This window comes from Haliotis rufescens, unplaced genomic scaffold (genome assembly GCF_023055435.1).
Source record: "Haliotis rufescens isolate VD_foot unplaced genomic scaffold, xgHalRufe1.0.p SCAF_2, whole genome shotgun sequence".
NCBI classification, from domain to species: Eukaryota; Metazoa; Mollusca; class Gastropoda; order Lepetellida; family Haliotidae; genus Haliotis; species Haliotis rufescens.
In genome coordinates, this window is record NW_025963890.1 from 40,120,779 (window position 1) to 40,140,946 (window position 20,168).

The 20,168-nt window shown below is 41.2% G+C and overlaps 1 protein-coding gene across 4 annotated transcripts; it reads left to right on the forward strand.

The window, feature by feature from the left end:
• Positions 1-2,765: 2,765 nt before the first annotated feature.
• Positions 2,766-15,277, forward strand: LOC124114471 (proto-oncogene tyrosine-protein kinase Src-like). 4 transcript variants are annotated; one of them, XM_048399949.1, is made up of 11 exons: positions 2,766-2,870; positions 4,028-4,235; positions 5,194-5,287; positions 6,413-6,517; positions 8,384-8,475; positions 10,432-10,581; positions 11,446-11,592; positions 12,269-12,528; positions 13,283-13,436; positions 13,768-13,899; positions 14,872-15,277. In XM_048399949.1, the coding sequence occupies exons 2-11, from the start codon at positions 4,052-4,054 to the stop codon at positions 15,090-15,092; spliced, it is 1,539 nt and encodes a 512-aa protein (XP_048255906.1). In that variant the 5' UTR covers positions 2,766-2,870; positions 4,028-4,051; the 3' UTR covers positions 15,093-15,277. The 4 variants fall into 4 exon arrangements, with proteins under 4 accessions (XP_048255906.1, XP_048255907.1, XP_048255909.1 ...); XM_048399950.1 differs by having other exon boundaries at positions 2,784-2,867; XM_048399952.1 differs by lacking the exons at positions 2,766-2,870; positions 4,028-4,235; positions 5,194-5,287; positions 6,413-6,517 and adding an exon at positions 7,107-7,224.
• Positions 15,278-20,168: the final 4,891 nt, after the last annotated feature.

A 20,168-nucleotide genomic window follows, 5' to 3' on the forward strand; every position in this document is an offset into this window, starting at 1 on the left:
CGCTAATTGAAATACAAAATTAACATTCATAACAAATTTTTTGATTTTCTCTATTCATGGGAATTATTGGGATTTTAAATTTTTAATTAAAATTAATATCAAAAGTGAAATTAATTGTGTGAAAAAAATGTACAAAAGATATGCAAGATCTACATCATGAAACAGTAAAAAGCAGTTAACAATGATCGTGTGTACTTTCATGTTCAAGGACCTTCACCTCAGAGAAATTACCAAATATGTACAACAAATATGTTGAAGTTTGACATCACTACCGGTGACCGAGTTTTACAAAATGGCGTGTTGACTGTCAAGTGCGCGGGATTTTACGAGGGGACTTTCGTTGATTCAGGGTTCGTATATACATAAAAGTGACATGTAAGTAATCAGAAACATTCTGACAATCTGTGTACTGTTTTTTGTTGTTGTATTTTTCATTGAAACCAACGAAAATAGTCATAAATTCTGATAATTACAGTTGTCGTTGTGCGTGATTTTGCGTCAGTCATGGCGTCACACAGGACGGGAACTTCGACAAGTTCTGTTGAAAATATCAAATTATTGCAATGTATATATGTTTAATTCCCTAATTCTTCCTACGATTCTCTTCCCGTGTATATTCTGAAAATGCAGATCTCGAGCCAATGTACTCAACGAATAGACGAATAGCTTTGTTTACATTTCCAACAAGTGCAGTTTTTTCAGTGTCCGTTTTCACACCTCATTTATTTTGCTTCATTACATCTAGACAATTTGTATTGGTGACAAAGACCATTTGGCATTTGATTCTAAAATGTATGAGGAATTCAAGGATGTAGCTGAATTATCGCGATGGTATTTGCGTCTCATTACCGGTGTACGTTAATTACCAAAATCACAATCACCATAGCAGCAACAGAACGTTCGATGTTGACGCATCACAACCGAGAAAGTACGAGGTGTTAAAGAGCGCATGTTTTTTTCTAAATAACGCTTTCTGGTCTCGAGATGAATTTCCAAGATGCAAATACTCGATAAAATCCCGGAAATAGACACACACATAGTATTTATCTTCTAAATATGTGCTCATTGTTGTTAACACTTGATCAAAGGTAAAAGTTATTCTTTACATAGATAGGGCGTGTCAGCATCGCTTTATACATGTGAGGTTTCATGGTAGCCACCAGCTCTAGCCTGTGGTGTACATTTTACAACTTCTGAAGTAAAATCGAGTATGCTCTTTCTACGAAGCTTTCAAAGAGCGTTATATGACTCTTGCTCAATGGTTGTTTGAGACATGGGCGAGAACATCTTCATTTGCTCAAAGCCATTTTGTTTTGTTTTGGAAATGAATAACGGTGTATCTACAAGTGAAACATAATTCAACTCATTTTATCTTAATTCAACTAATTTTAGCGTTATAAAGATATCTTACCCATGGACAAGAATATCTTCATTTGCTCATAACTTAAGTTTTGTGTTTTGCTACAAGATAAAGGCGCGTCCACAAGTATCATGTCACATAATACAACTCATTTGAGGTGAGTTGAGGTGAGGTGAAATTGGGTTTAACGTCGCGTCCAAGATTATTGCACTTATATAGCGACGTGCATGCCCGTGTATGTTTGTGTGGCTGCTTGTACTAGTCCGGACTGATGCCGATTTATAGTGCTTTTAACGTCTTTTGGTATGACGCGGCCGGGGATCGAACCCCGGACCTTCCGCTCTCCGGGCGGACGCTCTACCACTAGACCACGGAGGCGGTCCCAACTCATTTTAACTTCAATCAATTAATTTATAGCTTTTATAAAATGTCGAGCCCTATTTGGCCTATGGGCATCAGTAACCCATGTTTGTCGTAAAAGGCGACTATACTTGCTGTAAAAGGCGACTATACTTGCCGTAAAAGGCGACTATACTTACTGTAAAAGGCGACTATACTTGCCGTAAAAGGCGACCATGCTTGTCGTAAAAGGCGGCTATACTTGCCGTAAAAGGCGACTATGCCTGTCGTAAAAGGCGACAATACTTGCCGAAAAAGGCGACTATACTTGCCGTAAAAGGCGACTAACGGGATTGGGTAGTCTGGCTCGCTGACTTGGTAAATGCATGTCATCGTATCCCAATTGCTTTCGATGTTCATGATGTCAATCACTGGACTGTCTAGTCCTGACTCGATTATTGACAGACCTCTGTCATATAGCTGGAATATTGCTGAGTGAAACAACACAAACAAAACAAACAAACATAAACATGCGTTCACCGTCAACTTCAACCTAAATGTGTATCAAATTAAATCGTCATTCGTAGTTCTGTCACAGCAATAAAATAAGAAAAAACACAAACATAAACCCAATAACAACATCATGCAAAATACATATATTAATAGTTTTGAATTCATTTTTATATGCATATAATATATATGAATGTGTGTTTATCCCGAGTAGCTACCTAAACGGTGTATTTCAACATACGTTTGTATGCCACACTCCTTACAGAGAAGACTATAAAATCTTTGTCAGTTACTCTCAATTTGATAGTTGAATTGCAATACAAAACACACTGCATGCCCATTGTAAAACCCGTGTCCAACGGCGTAATATCTCCTACATCCCCACCCGGATGTGCCCCTGGAGTCAGCGTTGACCTACAGGTCTTTTCAAATGAGTTTTATATTCACCGAACGTTGACTGACAGCTGTGACGTGACTGCAGTAACAAAGAATAATGTGTGGGCTATATATAGTACCTGGTTTTCCTATATGCGTCACGTCACCTTGCCCTGTCACCCTCCAACACACAAACACACACACACACTTGAAGCTTACTATACAATCCCGTCCTTGGGTTTTAGGCCGCGCTGAGATACAGCTATACAGATATACGATACGACCAGTAAGTATTTAATGATGGTGTCTGATAATTAATAATCGTATTATATAAGAAGTACGTTGCAACCACATGACATGAGATTTTAGAACCTTGGAACCTAAGTAGCGTTTTCTAAGAAGAGAATTAGTATTCGAACAAATAAGCCTTAAGAGATGCATAGAAATAATAATTTGAAATGCTAACAACCTGATATCTGAAGTTGGCTTTATCCTAAACTGTGAGATTTACCGTTTTACTGTCCTTTGTTGAAAGGTATTTATTTAAGGATTGACTGTATTTTTTTCGGTTCATTGAGGTATGAATCGAAAAACCGATGTGCAAACTGTATGAATCCGCGTAGTATGATGTTAACAGAAAAAAACAAGTCTTTAGATGTTTTTAAAAGAGTTCCGTGTAAGGCTTAACACAATCAAGTTCGTACAATTATAGGATCTCGTCTCGCTTTACTTTTTGTGATAAACGCCTGTGTCTGTTTGTTGTGTATGTGGGAGAGTTTCATTGAATACTAATTTCGAAAAAAAACACATATGTAATATCACAAACGACTCACATATATGTAATATCACACATGACTCACATATATGTGATATCACAAATGACTCACATATATGTAATATCACAAATAACTCACATATATGTAATATCACAAATGACTCATATATATGTAATATAACAAATGACTCACATATATGTAATATCATAAATGACTCACATATCTGTAATATCACAAATGACTCACATATATGTAATATCACTCATGACTCACATATATGTAATATCACACATGACTCATATATATGTAATATCACAAATGACTCACATATATGTAATATCACACAGGACTCATATATATGTAATATCACAAATGACTCACATATATGTAATATCATTCATGACTCATATATGTAATATCACACATGACTCATATATATGTAATATCACAAATGACTCACATATATGTAATATCACAAATGACTCACATATATGTAATATCACGCATGACTCACATATATGTAATATCACGCATGACTCACATATATGTAATATCACACATGAATCACAAGACATACGCTGTCCCGAAAAGCATATTTCAAATTAAATAAGTTATTTATGAAGCAGCATCGTGGCTTGTCTGGGTAAAACATAATAACTCGTTACAGGAACAACCGGTACCCGAAAAAGCAATGGGAAATAAATCATCAAAGAAAACCAACCGTGGAATGAACCCCCCAGGTACCGAGAAGACTGCGGCTGGTGGCACTGAGGACCCGAATCCTGGTACTAAGGATGCACCTGATGGCACTGTGGATGTCGGCGCCAAACAAACAAGGTTTACCTCTGATCGACCCCTTCCAGGCCTGCCACAGAGTAAGCAGCTTGACATATATTTATAATTTATTATACTACTCAAAAGAAGGCAAGGAACACTCGAGTCTTCCAACTACTATAGGGGGGCACGGTTGGCCAAGTCGTCTAAGGCGCCGCGATTCGCTGTGCAGAGTTACGTCCCTTGGGCACGCCAGAAACCTATGGTTGTGGGTTCAAATCCCGGTTCGCCCCGATTATGTTTCTAGGTTTGTCAGCACCATATCCGTGCTCGTGGGTAAACGTCTGAGACCTGCATGATCACTTCGGGCTTTCCTCCCACATTAAGCTGACACGCAGTGATATAACTGGAATACTGTTAAAAGCGGCGTTAAACCCAACTCACTCACTCACTCCAACTACTATAATTAATCTGCCATGCTATCGTAGTATGAGGTGAGGTAAAATGGGGTTTAAATGGCTGCTTGTACTAATCTTGACTGATGCCGATTTATAGTGCTAGCTCACTGAGATACCATGCCGCAGTTTAACATGAATACCCCACTCAGACACAGTGTACTGACTACGAGCCGACCAGTCCTTGTTTTAGCCCCTTTATGCCGAGCACCAGACAGGGTAACAACAAGTATCATCTTTTAACGTCTTTTGGTATGACGCCGTCGGGGATCGAACCCGGACCTTCCGCTCTCCGGGCGGACGCTCTACCACTAGACCACGGAGGCGGTCCCGTAATATGAAAGAATCGGCTGTTCCCTAACTTCTTTTGAGTAGTACACATTGGATAAATAAGAATAACATCAACATTGATTGATCTTATGTTCTTCATATCGTGAATATACATGTAATAAGGAAAGTTCCTGCTATATTTTAAATGATGAATAAACATATTGCTAGGGCTAGCGTCAAACCACTTTAAAATTAACTTAGACAATTTGAAATATTTTCAATATATGTCAAGATTTACTAGGCACAATGAATTATATGTTTGTTTTGTTTGCAGGGTTCCAATATTTGGCGCAGTTTAGTTTTGTTGGCACAAACGAAGACGATTTGTCCTTCAAGAAAGGAGATTTTTTTCACGTTGATGAATCGAGGTTTGGGACTGCTTCTTGTCATCCTTGTCATAGCGAATGTTTTGTTACCTCAAACAATAAGAATAAACGCGATTATTCGTGCATATTGTGACATGTCATATAACGTATGTCATATGTCTTCGCAGCTGTTTGTGAGAACTATACTATGTTACTTCTTTGCAGACCCGGGGCGGTCGGGTAGCCTAGTGGTTAAAGCGTTCGCTCGTCACGCCGAAAACCCGGCTTCGATTCCCGACATGGGTACAATATGTGAAGCCCATTTCTGGTGTCCCCCGCCGTGATATTGCTGGAATATTGCTAAAAGCGGCGTAAAACCAAACTCACTCACTCACTCACTTTGCAGACCCGTGAACATCCGGGGTAGAATAGGTCTTCAGCAACCCATGTTTGCCGTAAAAGGCGACTATGCTTGTGGTAAGAGGCGACTAACGGGATCGGGTGGTCAGACTCGCTTGCTTGGTTGATGCATGTCAGTGTATCCTTACTGCGTGGATCGATGCCAATCACTGGATTGTCTGGTCCAGACTCGATTATTTACAGACCGCCGTTATATAGCTGGAATATTTCTTAGTGCGGCGTTAGACAAGAAACAAACAAAAAAACAAACATCGTATCCCAGTTTGTAGCGTAGCTGATCGTTGCGGATGATGTCAATCACCGGACTGTCTGGTTCAGACTCGATTATTTATAGACCGCCGTCATACAGCTGGAATATTGGTGAGTGCAGCGTTAAACAACAAACAAAACAATAACAAAAAACCCACATTAACACACAGTGAGTGTTCGCTAAAAATAGCATCTTGTGCTCTGGAAACTGTAGGTGTTTTCCCTCGTGATTCAAGCAATAAGCCACGTAACAACAATCGACGTAGTGTCTGTCATTTATTTCTGATTTAATATATATGCCTTCCGATCAATGTCTAACCATATAATAAAAAGCCCCCACGCTTCTAGAATGCATTGCCAAGACCACGCATCCATATTTATCAAAAATATTTGCACCAGACACCATACACAGCGATCACCTATTGGTTAGATATATGATAGTACTATATTCTACACAACTGTCTGTAACCTATGCTAAAGTGCATTTCATATTCCCCATTTTGTGTTTACGAATTTCAGCCAGCACGACGACTGGTGGCTGGCAACTAACATAGAGACAGGGAAGACGGGCTACATTCCCAGCAACTATGTGTGCAAGGATGATCAGTCCAGGGAGACAAAGGAGTAAGTATATGTGGTATCAACGTGGGGCCTAGGACAGGGAAGACGGGCTACATTCCCAGCAACTATGTGTGCAAGGATGATCAGTCCAGGGAGACAAAGGAGTAAGTATATGTGGTATCAACGTGGGGCCTAGGACAGGGAAGACGGGCTACATTCCCAGCAACTATGTGTGCAAGGATGATCAGTCCAGGGAGACAAAGGAGTAAGTATATGTGGTATCAACGTGGGGCCTAGGACAGGGAAGACGGGCTACATTCCCAGCAACTATGTGTGCAAGGATGATCAGTCCAGGGAGACAAAGGAGTAAGTATATGTGGTATCAACGTGGGGCCTAGGACAGGGAAGACGGGCTACATTCCCAGCAACTATGTGTGCAAGGATGATCAGTCCAGGGAGACAAAGGAGTAAGTATATGTGGTATCAACGTGGGGCCTAGGACAGGGAAGACGGGCTACATTCCCAGCAACTATGTGTGCAAGGATGATCAGTCCAGGGAGACAAAGGAGTAAGTATATGTGGTATCAACGTGGGGCCTAGGACAGGGAAGACGGGCTACATTCCCAGCAACTATGTGTGCAAGGATGATCAGTCCAGGGAGACAAAGGAGTAAGTATATGTGGTATCAACGTGGGGCCTAGGACAGGGAAGACGGGCTACATTCCCAGCAACTATGTGTGCAAGGATGATCAGTCCAGGGAGACAAAGGAGTAAGTATATGTGGTATCAACGTGGGGCCTAGGACAGGGAAGACGGGCTACATTCCCAGTAACTATGTGTGCAAGGATGATCAGTCCAGGGAGACAAAGGAGTAAGTATATGTGGTATCAACGTGGGGCCTAGGACAGGGAAGTAGTTGACGCGAAACATACAGGTTGTCAATGGCCGTATAATCAGTGGGGGCACCGGTGGCCCAGTCGTCAAATTCGCTGTCCATTGGACACGCAAGAAGCCTATGATTGTGGGCTCGAGTCCCAGTTCACCCCGATTATGTTTGTAGGTTTGTCAGCACCATACCCGTGCTCGTGGGTTTCAACGAAGTGGTAGACGTCTAAGACCTGCATCACTTCGGGTTTTCCTCCCACATTGAGCTGACACGCCGTGATATAACTGGAATACTCTAAACAGTTCAAAGCGGCGTTAAACCAAACTCACTCGTATCATCAGTAGACAAGAGGGATTCATCTGGATGCCGGAACTTTGTTTTGTCCATGGTTGTATCATCAATAGACAAGAAGGATCCTTGTCTTGTCCATGGTTGTATCATCAATAGACAAGAAGGATCCTTGTCTTGTCCATGGTTGTACCATCAATAGACAAGAAGGATCCTTGTCTTGTCCATGGTTGTATCATCAATAGACAAGACGGATCCTTGTCTTGCCCATGGTTGTATCATCAATAGACAAGACGGATCCTTGTCTTGCCCATGGTTGTATCATCAATAGACAAGAAGCATTCAGCTGGATGTCGGATCCTTGTCTTGCCCATGGTTGTATCATCAATAGACAAGAAGCATTCAGCGGGATGTCGGATCCCTGTCTAGTCCATGGTCATATCATTAAAACAAGAGATTAGTATACATATCTGCAGCAATAACACATATTTGATATAAACGGATACAAACATATGAAAATGACGTTTAGATTTAAACTTGAATTTGTTTAACCTTTGGAACTTCTTTATGAGTCGACAGAATATTCAAATGTCTAATGATGGGGCATATGTCCCTAGAAAGATGTCAGGAACACCAAGCGATGTCGCCCTCATATGGTCTTATCAAATGTCCGCCCAATCATTGATGTCTGTTTGTGAAGACATTAAGACATTAAGACATTCCCAACGTGCTCATGTTCTGGTTCTTGTTTGCAGATGGTGGTTTGATTTTGATCGAAACGATTCCAATAACTTGCTGTTTTCTCCTGGCATCGAACCCGGCACGTTCCTGGTCCGTGAAGCATCAGGTAAAGTACAAATACATTATCTGATACTCGCGGGGCATCGAGTAGCGTCTGAACATATATGTTACTCGTGAAGCATCAGGTAAAGTATGAACACATTATCTGTTACTCATGAAGCATCGGGCGAAGTATGAACATATTATCTGTTACCTGTGAAGCATCTGGTAAAGTATGAACACATTATCTGTTACTCGTGAAGCATCAGGTAAAGAATGAACATATTATCTGTTACCTGTGAAGCATCGGGCAAAGTATAAAACATATTATCTATTACCCGTGAACCATCAGGTTAAGTACAAATACATTATCTGTTAATCGTGGGGCATCGAGTAGCGTCTGAACATATATGTTACTCGTGAAGCATCAGGTTAAGTACAAATACATTATCTGTTACTCGCGGGGCATCGAGTAGCGTCTGAACATATATGTTACTCGTGAAGCATCAGGTAAAGTATGAACACATTATCTGTTACTCATGAAGCATCGGGCGAAGTATGAACATATTATCTGTTACCCGTGAAGCATCAGGTAAAGTATGAACACATATCTGTTACTCGTGAAGCATCAGGTAAAGAATGAACATATTATCTGTTACCTGTGAAGCATCGGGCAAAGTATGAACATATTATCTATTACCCTTGAAGCATCAGGTTAAGTACAAATACATTATCTGTTACTCGCGGGGCATCGAGTAGCGTCTGAACATATATGTTACTCGTGAAGCATCAGGTTAAGTACAAATACATTATCTGTTACTCGCGGGGCATCGAGTAGCGTCTGAACATATATGTTACTCGTGAAGCATCAGGTAAAGTATGAACACATTATCTGTTACTCATGAAGCATCGGGCGAAGTATGAACATATTATCTGTTACCCGTGAAGCATCAGGTAAAGTATGAACACATATCTGTTACTCGTGAAGCATCAGGTAAAGAATGAACATATTATCTGTTACCTGTGAAGCATCGGGCAAAGTATGAACATATTATCTATTACCCTTGAAGCATCAGGTTAAGTACAAATACATTATCTGTTACTCGCGGGGCATCGAGTAGCGTCTGAACATATATGTTACTCGTGAAGCATCAGGTTAAGTACAAATACATTATCTGTTACTCGTAAAGCATCGGGCAAAGTATGAACATATTATCAGTTATTCGTGAGTCATAAGGTTAAGTATGAACACATTATCTGTTACTCGCGGGGCATCGAGTAGAGCCTGAACATATTATCTGTTACTCGTGAAGCATCAGGTTAAGTATGAACATATTATCTGTTACTCGTGAAGCATCAGGTTAAGTATGAATACATTATCTGTTACTCGTGAAGCATCGAGTAGAGTCTGAACATATTATCTCTTACTCGTGAGTCATAAGGTTAAGTATGAACATATTATGTGTTACTCGCGGGGCATCAGATAATGTATGAACATATTATCTGTTACTCGCGGGGCATCAGATAATGTATGAACATATTATCTGTTACTCGCGGGGCATCAGATAATGTATGAACACATTATCTGTTACTCGCGGGGCATCAGATAATGTATGAACATATTATCTGTTACTCGAGTGGCATCAGGTTCAAGGGTTCGCCGTCACTTTGAGACATGTATTCCTCACATTTAGCACGTGACACCCACATGTAAATAGAGTAATATTGAACAATAATATCACACAGGTAGTAGTAGCTCTCCCTTTGTGGTTTTGGTTCGGTTTGGTTTGTTATTTACATCATGAGCATCGATCCACGCAATTGGGATACAATGACGTGCATCAATCACGTCAGCGAGCCTGACCATCCGATCCCGTTAGTCGCCTCTATAGACAAGCAAAGTCGCCTTCTCACTTTGTGATGCGAATGTTGTCGATGTAGAGAAACTCAGTCACTTTTCTCCGCAATCTCTCATCATGCTCCAAGAGTAGCCACTAATTATCGACATTCATCTTTGTTTCAGACAAAACGTCCTTTGTGCTATCTGTGAGAGACCAAGGCAAGGAGCCAAGTGTCAAACACTACCGCATCCGAAAACTAGACAATGGCGGCTGCTACATAAACACAAAGAGAACATTTCCTAACATGGTAGATCTCATCAACCATCACAAGAGTAAGTCCAATCCCTTGTCCTGAAACGTGGTAATTTTCTGGTTCATCGATCACTTGATTGTCTGGTTTGTTTACAGGCTGACGTCAGGCAAGACGTTCTTTTTTATACAAATTGTAAGCATGGCGGTACTACCGGTAGGGCAGGACACGCCTACCATTTTCGCGAACACCTGCTGTCATCACTGATTTCCTGTGGTCCGTTCATATAATTTCCACAGCTATTTGCCCTTTACGACAAGTGGAATCTGTTTCGGCAGAATACCTAGTCTGTTAATTCTCTTGCATTGTCAATTTATATATTCATTCTTAAATGTCATAGGGCGGTCGGGTAGCCTAGTGGTTAAAGCGTTCGCTCGTCACGCCGAAGACCCGGGTTCGATTCCCGACATGGGTACAATGTGTGAAGCCCATTTCTGGTGTCCCCCGCCGTGATATTGCTGGAATATTGCTAAAAGCGGCGTAAAACCATACTCACTCACTCACTCACTTAAATGTCATACATGCTTCAATATGAATATGAAGATGCCGGTATTTAATAACGACTAACACATAAGCTTTACATTAAGGGCACACGTGAACTTCTATATGGTCTCATTATCATCGGGCGGTCGGGTAGCCTAGTGGTTAAAGCGTTCGCTCCTCACACCGAAGACCCGGGTTCGATTCCCGACATGGGTGCAATGTGTGAAGCCCATTTCTGGTGTCCCTCGCAGTGATATTGCTGGAATATTGCTAAAAGCGGCGTAAAACCTACCCACTCACTCACTCGTTATCATCTGTTTACCATTTGCGGCGTTAAACAACAAACAAACCAACCAACTGTTTACCATTTGGATACTTTGTAATGTTCATCCCTACTCCCCAGAGCAAGCAGACGGTGTGTGTCTGGTGCTGAAGAAGGCGTGTCCCAAGTCCGCACCCGACGTCGCCTTCCTGGATTTGGAAGTAGCGCGAGATGCCCTCACGACGTCTGTACTGCTTGGTTCGGGATTCTTCGGAGAGGTGTGGAAAGGTGGGTGGATTTCCTGCATAATCTTTCAATGATTAGAATCATCAGAACGAAGTCGCACTATCTTCCTGCTTTGCTTTCTTGAACACATCCTATGCAATATTAATTCTTTCTTTGTCCTTTGTTTGTTAATTAACCCACCCTCAGCAATATTCCAGCTAAATGACGGCAGTCTAAAAATAAACGAGTTTGGACCACACAATCCAGTGATTGACATCATAAGCGTCGATCCACGCAATTGGGACCGATGACAAGCATCAACCAATTGCAAGTCAGCGAGCCTGACCGCCCGATCCCGTTAGTCGCCTCTTATGACAAGCATAGTCGCCTTTTACGGCAAGCATGGGTTGCTGAATACCTATTCTACCCCGGATATTCACGGGTCTTACACGTTACTGATGTACTTGTATCTTCTATTGTTATTCTGCATAGGTGCTTTAATACCTTGTTGGTTTACATGACCATTTCCGAAGTGGTTGAATTAATAAAATAATCCATGCTTCAGGGTACTCAAAAAAGCCGTAGTTTGGACATACATTCATGAATCGCTCTAACGAGTGAGTAAAGGTCAAGGTTGTGGTACTCTGGAGGCCGGGAGTCTCCCTTTAATCGTTTGGTGATGATGAATACTTAACAAAATGTACAGTAATCATTGCAATTATCTGTCTGCTGTGTTCAGGAAAATTACATAACGGGATCGACGTTGCCGTGAAGTCGCTGAAGCCGGGCACGATGTCCCCGGAGGCGTTCCTGGAGGAGGCTATGATCATGCACCAGCTGCGTCACAAGAGGCTGGTTCAGCTGAGGGCCGTGTGCAGCAGTGAGGAGCCCATCCTCATCATCACGGAGCTGATGGTTAACGGCTCCCTGCTGGACTACATCAGGAAGGATCAAGGGCAGAAGATTCGATTCCTCAACATCATAAGCATGGCATCTCAGGTGCGTAGTGAGTGAGTGAGTTGGGTTTAACGCCGCTTTTAACAATATTCCAGTTATATCACGGCATGTCAGATTACGTGGGAGGAAAGCCCGAAGTGATGCAGGTTTCAGACGTTTACCACTTCGGTGAAGCCCACGAGCACGGGTATTGTGCTGACAAACCTAGAAACATACTCGGGGCGAACCGGAATTCGAACCCACAATCATAGGTTTCTGGCGTGCCCAAGGAACGCAACTCTGCACAGCGAATTGCGGCGCCTTAGACGACTTGGCCACCCGTGCCCCCGTTGCAAATGACACGGTTGTAACTGTCATATACGGGGCGATGGAGTAGACTAGTGGTTCAAGCATTCGCTCGTCACACCAAAGAAACGGGTTCGAATCCCCACACCGAATCGCGGCGCCTTAGACGACTGGGCCACCCGTGCCCCCCTCAGGTGCGGAGAAAGTCTGACGTATATTTATATAATTTACCATGCTGACCTTGACCTCGTTCATTAAAACGATCCTAGTTCTACGATTGTGGTCACCATTTGTGTGCCATTGCCTTACAGTAGCTAAGATAGCTTTGTTGAACGGGGCCTTGTTTTGTCAGTGCGAGTCAAGGGTTACGGTCAGATCTACACACCGAAATTGGATTAACAGTGCGACATGAAGCTGGTGTAGATATAATTTCTGTTATGATAGTATCTATAAATTAAAGAACAAAATTCAAAACTGTTTAACACGCGGTATGTTTTCCATATCTATACAGATTGCTGAAGGTATGGCGTATTTAGAGAGTCAGAATTTCATCCATCGAGATCTGAGAGCGGCAAACGTACTCGTAGGAGAATTCTATGACGTCAAGGTAGCCGACTTCGGCCTGTCAAGAATTCTAGATGATGAAGTCTACAAGGCCACAGAATGTACGTATACATTAAATAAATAAATAAATAAATAAATAAATAAATAAATAAATAAATAAATAAATAAATAAATAAATAAATAAATAAATAAATAAATAAATAAATAAATAAATAAATAAATAAATAAATAAATAAATAAATAAATAAATAAATAAATAAATAAATGAAAAAAAAAATAAATAAATAAATAAATTTCATGAAAACCACCATTGATCATAGGTTTAATTAATTAGTCTTGGCGGAGTTAACTAGGTTTGCTATGGTTGAAACTACCAAACCTTGCATACGTTCACTACTGAAAGATAAAACTAATGTTATTTCCCACGTTTAGATACAAAGTTCCCTGTCAAGTGGACGGCTCCTGAGGCTGTCAATTTGAGGATGTTCTCAGTCAAGTCGGATGTGTGGTCGTTTGGTGTCGTCCTGTACGAAATGATCACGTTTGGAAAGGTACCATACCCAGGTCAGTATCCCCTTTTTCATAAAGGGGTGGGGTGGGGTGGCACGGGGTGGGGTGGCACGGGGTGTCAAGTCGTCGAGGCACAGCTGTGCCTTGTGGCCCCTGTACTCCTAGATTCCACTAAACATTAAACTTCTAAAAATATGTGTGATTTCGGACCCTCCTTCCTATACCAAAACACGTCAAAAGATGGTACTTGTTCTTACCCTGTCTGGCGCTCGGCATTAAGGGGCTAAAACAAGGACTGGTCGGCTCGGAGTCTGTATACTGTGTCTGCGTAGGGTATCCATGTGAAACTGCGGCATGGTATCTCAGTGGGCTAGCACTATAAGGCATTAAAATAGTACAAACAGACAGACACACACACGTACGTACGCACACACGCATACACGCTCGCTTGAACGCGACGTTTAAACCGACGTCACTCATTCAAGTCGAAGACGTAGTATGCAGTATAATAGGATGCCCCACTGAAGATTTAACTTACCCTGAAAACACGTTAGTTAACCCTATGATTGTGGGTTCGAACACAGGAGTCCGTATCTAAAAATAGACGCCCTCATGCATATTCATGACCATCTCCACACGCGAGCTCGCCCTTCGGGCTCGCGTGTGGAGATGGTCATGAATATGCATGAGGGCGTCTATTTTTAGATACGGACTCCTGTGGTTCGAATTTCCGATTCCCGATTATGTTTCTAGGTTTGTCAGCACCATACCCATGCTCGTGGGTCCCCCCGAAGTGGTAAACGTCCGAGACCTGCATCACTTCGGGCTTTCCTCCCACATTAAGCTGACACGCCGCGATATAACTAATACTGTTAAAAGCGGCGTTAAACCCAACGCACTCACTCACTCACTTTAGTTTATATACTGAAATCATCAGAATTTTACCTAAATTAAATTGATTATATTGACGCGTATCCTTATTGCTATACAGTTCACAATAACGTCATATATATATATATTTCCCAGGTTGGCGAGGAACCGAAGTGCTAGATATGATTGACAATGGTAACTACCGGATGCCCAGGCCGACTGGCCCAATCGTCTACCCAGATTCCTTTTATGACGTCATGCTCAAGTGCTGGAACAAGTACCCTGACGATCGTCCAACGTTCGCATTCCTCCACGAGCTATTTGCTGATTACCTCGTCTCAACAGAGTCGGCATACAGTGCTACAGATGCTATGTGATCATCAACTGAAGTCTCAAGCTCCATGCCAGCGCGTGGCACCTTCGTTACACTCTCGGTAACATCAGTGTGGGCGCGGCCATTACAAGAATCTTGAAATTTACCCTCTAACCCCAAATGTAGTAACGTTCACTAATTTTGTTTATGTGTTTGGGAATGCCATTTTGAAAATTCATTTTGAAAAGGTTTACAACTGACCATGTTTTCCAGATGAATTTACTTTGTTGTTTGTATAATCAGATTGGTTCGAGATTGCAGACTAATGGACAGTCAACCAACTTCTCCCTTACATTCTTACATTATCAAATACATGATAGTTTTAATGAAATAGAAATTCAAATTGACAAACAATGAAAGTAATTTAGCAGGGGTAAGTGTATTCGGCGTCACGACAGTCGTCACTTGTTTGCAAACAACTGTCAATCGGCTGCGAGTTCAACTCCAAGCATGGTTTTGGTCATCTATCACTGTGGGGAGTTTTGACTGGTGGCAGCGATGGTAATTGAGAGCTCCGCGAACGGGATATCGCTGTGAGGAGCTTGGTGGATAGGATGCAGAGATGGACATTCGAACGCTGCATTCAGATGTGTATCCCTCGGGGTGAAAATTAATGATGTGAATTCCAGGATTAACCTTTGTTCCTCAAAGAAATCACCAGAGGTGCTACATACATTGTACGGTGGCCCATAAGGGACACGGAGTCTGTTTTTCAATATTTTGATATTTCACTTACTGTTATCGTAACCTTTTGCAAATTAACACGATTTGTCTTACAAATATGTGATAAATCATATGTAAAGAAGATATTGAATCGCTGAAAAACGAAACGAAAATGTCAAAAACTAAAACGAAAATGTCAAAAACACAAAACGAAAATGTCAAAAACTAAAATGAAAATACAGAAAACTATTTCCACCGCGGTGTAAATATTATCACCGCGGTGGAAATAGTTTTCACCTCGGTGTAAATATTATCACCGCGGTGGTAATATTATCACCGCGGTGGTAATATTATCACCGCGGTGGAAATAGTTTTCTGTGTATTCATTTTAGTTTTTGACATTTTCGTTTTGTGTTTTTGACATTTTCATTTCATTTTTTGACCTTTTCGTTTTGGTTTTTGACATTTTCACTTCACATTTCAACGACTCAAAAGCTACTTAAAAGTACATTTTCTATGTTTTCGGATGTTTTTATACATGATTTATCACATATTTGTATGGCAGATTGTGTTAATTTGCAAAAGGTTAAGATAAAAGTAAGTTAAACATCAACCTTATGGGCCACCGTAGCATTGATGCAATGTGGGTATAGACGCAACAACCGGAAAAGGTTGCTGTGTATTCCAGGTCTTCTGGGCCAATCAGCTTCAGAGTCTGGTGCTGAGAAATTGCCTAAACGAGTTGGGATGATGGAAGATTTGAACACCATAACAATGGTGGGATTGTTGAGTGAGACACTGGGAAACGTGGTTGGATATATTCTGGTGCGATTCATAGCAGTGATTCATACCCATCTATGAGGTAAATTAGAAAACGTGATAGGCATTTAGAAGTTGGGAGAACATGAATAAATGACACTTTTTATGGATTGCAACTTCTTTTATTCTTTGTACGACGTTTCAGAGCTACTTCTTGCTCCTTCGATCCCGGTTTGCCCCGATTATGTTTCTAGGTTTATCAGCACCATACCCGTGCTCGTGGGTTTCACCGAAGTGGTAAATGTCTGAGACCTGCATAACTTTGGGCTTTCCTCCCACATTAAGCTGACACGCCGCGATATAACTGTAATGCTATTAAAAGCGGCGTTAAACCCAAATCACTCACTCACTCTTGCTCCTTCATCAGGTGAATGCATTTACCAAGCTTTCAGGTGAAGATGCAAGAAGTGGCTCTGAAACGTAGTATAAAGAATAACAGAAGTGGCTATCCATAAAAAATGTCATACTTTCGAACAAATTTAGGTTACACACAACCAAATGTTTTCCCATAGACTTCTATAGTAACGTTATATTTTTTTTTAAAATAACTAAGCATTCAACAGCTATTACCTGTACGTGTGTGCACAGTTTGGCCTTAGAGCAGTAATAAAAAAAATAAAAAAATGACTAGCTTAGCCAGCTCCTTTTCCGAGTACAGGAAGCTAAACACACCACCCCCAGTTTCGCACCAAATGTCACCTACTTGAAAATAGCTGTGGCCATATTCAGCATAAGTCATCATGTTGAAAAAGACAGTACTAAATATAGAAAAACATGGTCAGTTTTAATAACTGGATGGATGTACATTTGAAAGACATAAAAATCGTACAGAATATCCTCCATTCACAGCCTGCAGATATCTCTCGATCTGCACTGAAGGCTGATTTGGTGTAGTAGAACCTGTATTGATAACAACTTCGGCCTATTGTTTTTAGCGACGTGTCGATGTAGATTCTTATTAATTTGGAGGGTCTGTGAGGGTTTCAACATTTTAGAACTCAATGGGATGTCATGCTTATTATCCTTTAGTGTCGCACTGACAAATCAATTCGTAGGAATATCCGATCCACTGCGTACCACGTAATTAACCCTCGATGTATCGAAGACAGTGGTCCATGGTTTAGTCTGTCAACTATTTCATTACCTGTTTTAGTGCACAATCTGGACTCTTTGCTTTGAGTTAGATTTAACATCGAATTGTACCAAGTACAAGTATGAATGTTTGTTTGTAGTTATACATCAAATTGTACCAAGTACGCGTATGAATTATTGTATGTAGTTAAACATCGAATTGTACCAAGTACAAGTATGAATTATTGTATGTAGTTTAACATCGAATTGTACCAAGTACAAGTATGAATTATTGTATGTAATTATAGACATCGAATTGTACCAAGTACAAGTATGAATTATTGTATGTAGTTATATACGCCACCCGTGATATATATCTTACCGTACACTTTCCCGTTGTACTAATGTCAACAATATCGCCCATTGGCTGGTTGGTTTGTTGTTTTACGCCGCACTCAGCAATATTCCAGCTATATGACGGCGGTCTTTAAATAATCGAGTCTGGACCAGACAATCCAGTGATCGACATCATGAGCATCGATCCACGAAAATGGATCGATGACATTCTTCAACCAAGTTAGCGAGCCTGACCACCCGATCCCGTTTGTCGCCTCTTACGACAACCATAGGCGCCTTTAACGGCAAGCATGGGTTGCTGAAGACCTCTTCTACCCCGGATCTTCACGGGTCATATATCACCCATTGATCATTCATACAATTTTCTTTGAATTTTCTCTAGATAAGCGCTTACAAAACATTTGTTGTTATTGTTTTGTTTATTGTTATTAAATGATGTTTGCAATATACTGAATTGGTTTTCATCAAGGGTCATTGAGGTCGGGAGAGAAATAAATCAAAATTGTGTTGTTTGTTTGTTTGTTTCACGCCTCACTCACAAATACTGCTGTGGTGTTGTTTGGTGGTGATACCTCTCACACGCACTCTTAACATGTTTTGTTTGTTTGTTGTTTAACACCGCACTCAGAAATATTCCAGCTAAATGACGGTGGTCTGTAAATAATCGAGTCTGGACCAGACAATCCAGTGATTGACATCATAAGCATCCATCTACGCAATTTGGATATAATGACATGCATCAATCAAGTCAGCGAGCCTGACCACCTGATCCTGTTAATCGTATCTTACGACGAGCGTGGGTTGTTGATCAATTCTAACCCGGATCTTCACGTGTAAAAATATTGTAATCTCACGGATTGGTGTAGATCAAACGCGTACGTAGGTCAGTAGTAACATTTGAAGAACAACCTCGTTGGTGCGGACAGACGCGTACGTAGATTAGTTGTAACATTTGAAGATAACCTCGTTAATTCGGACAAACGCGTACGTAGATCAGTCGTAACATTTGAAGATAACCTCGTTAATGCGGACAAACGTAGATCAGTTGTAACAATTTGAAGACAACCTCATTAGTGCGGACAAACGCGTACGTAGGTCAGTTGTAACGGTTGGAAGACAACCTCATTAGTGCGGACAGACGCTTACGTAGGTCAGTTGTTACAGTTGGAAGACAACCTCATTAGTGCGGACAGACGCGTACGTAGGTTAGTGGCAACAGTTGGAAGACAACCTCATTAGTGCGGACAATAGCGTACGTAGTTCAGTTGTAACAGTTGGAAGACAACCTCATTAGTGCGGACAGATGCGTACGTAGGTCAGTTGTAACAGTTGGAAGACAACCTCATTAGTGCGGACAGATGCGTACGTAGATTAGTGGCAACATTTGAAGACAACCTCATTATTGCGGACAGACGCGTACGTAGGTCAATTGTAACAGTTGGAAGACAACCTCGTTATTGCGGCACAGGCGAGTACGTAGATTAATGGCAACATTTGAAGACAACCCCATTAGTGCAGAAAGATGCGTACGTAGGTCAGTTGTAACAGTTGGAAGACAACCTCATTAGTGCGGACAGATGCGTACATAGGTCAGTTGTAACAGTTGGAAGACAACCTCGTTATTGCGGCACAGGCGAGTACGTAGATTAGTGGCAACATTTGAAGACAACCTCGTTAGTTCGGACAGATACAGCTCAATTGTGGAAGCTGTATGACATATAGTGTAACCTAATTAGTGCGAACAGACGTAGATCAAATCAGACAGTAGTAAGATATATAATGCAACCTTATTAATGTGGACTCATGTAGATCAGTTGTAACAGTTGCAAGATGTACAGTGCAACCTCATTAGGACGAATAGATGTAGATCAGCCGTGGCACTCGTGGTCATAGTCATAAACTGACGGGCAAAAGAAGCTATACCAACATTGATTTGGTGTTAACAACATTATCAAATATATCACAAAAATATAGTGTTGTGAGTTGGAAAGGAAATTTATCTGACAATCTTCTGATTCAAATTCCACAAAGGTGGCACTAACAGGAACTTCAATATCAGGTAAGGAATGACACAGGGGGTAAATGTCAATTTGCAAAATAAACAAATCATCTGAACGAAAACAGAAAACGAATTTTTTGCACAAATACATTACTGTCAGTATCTTGTATG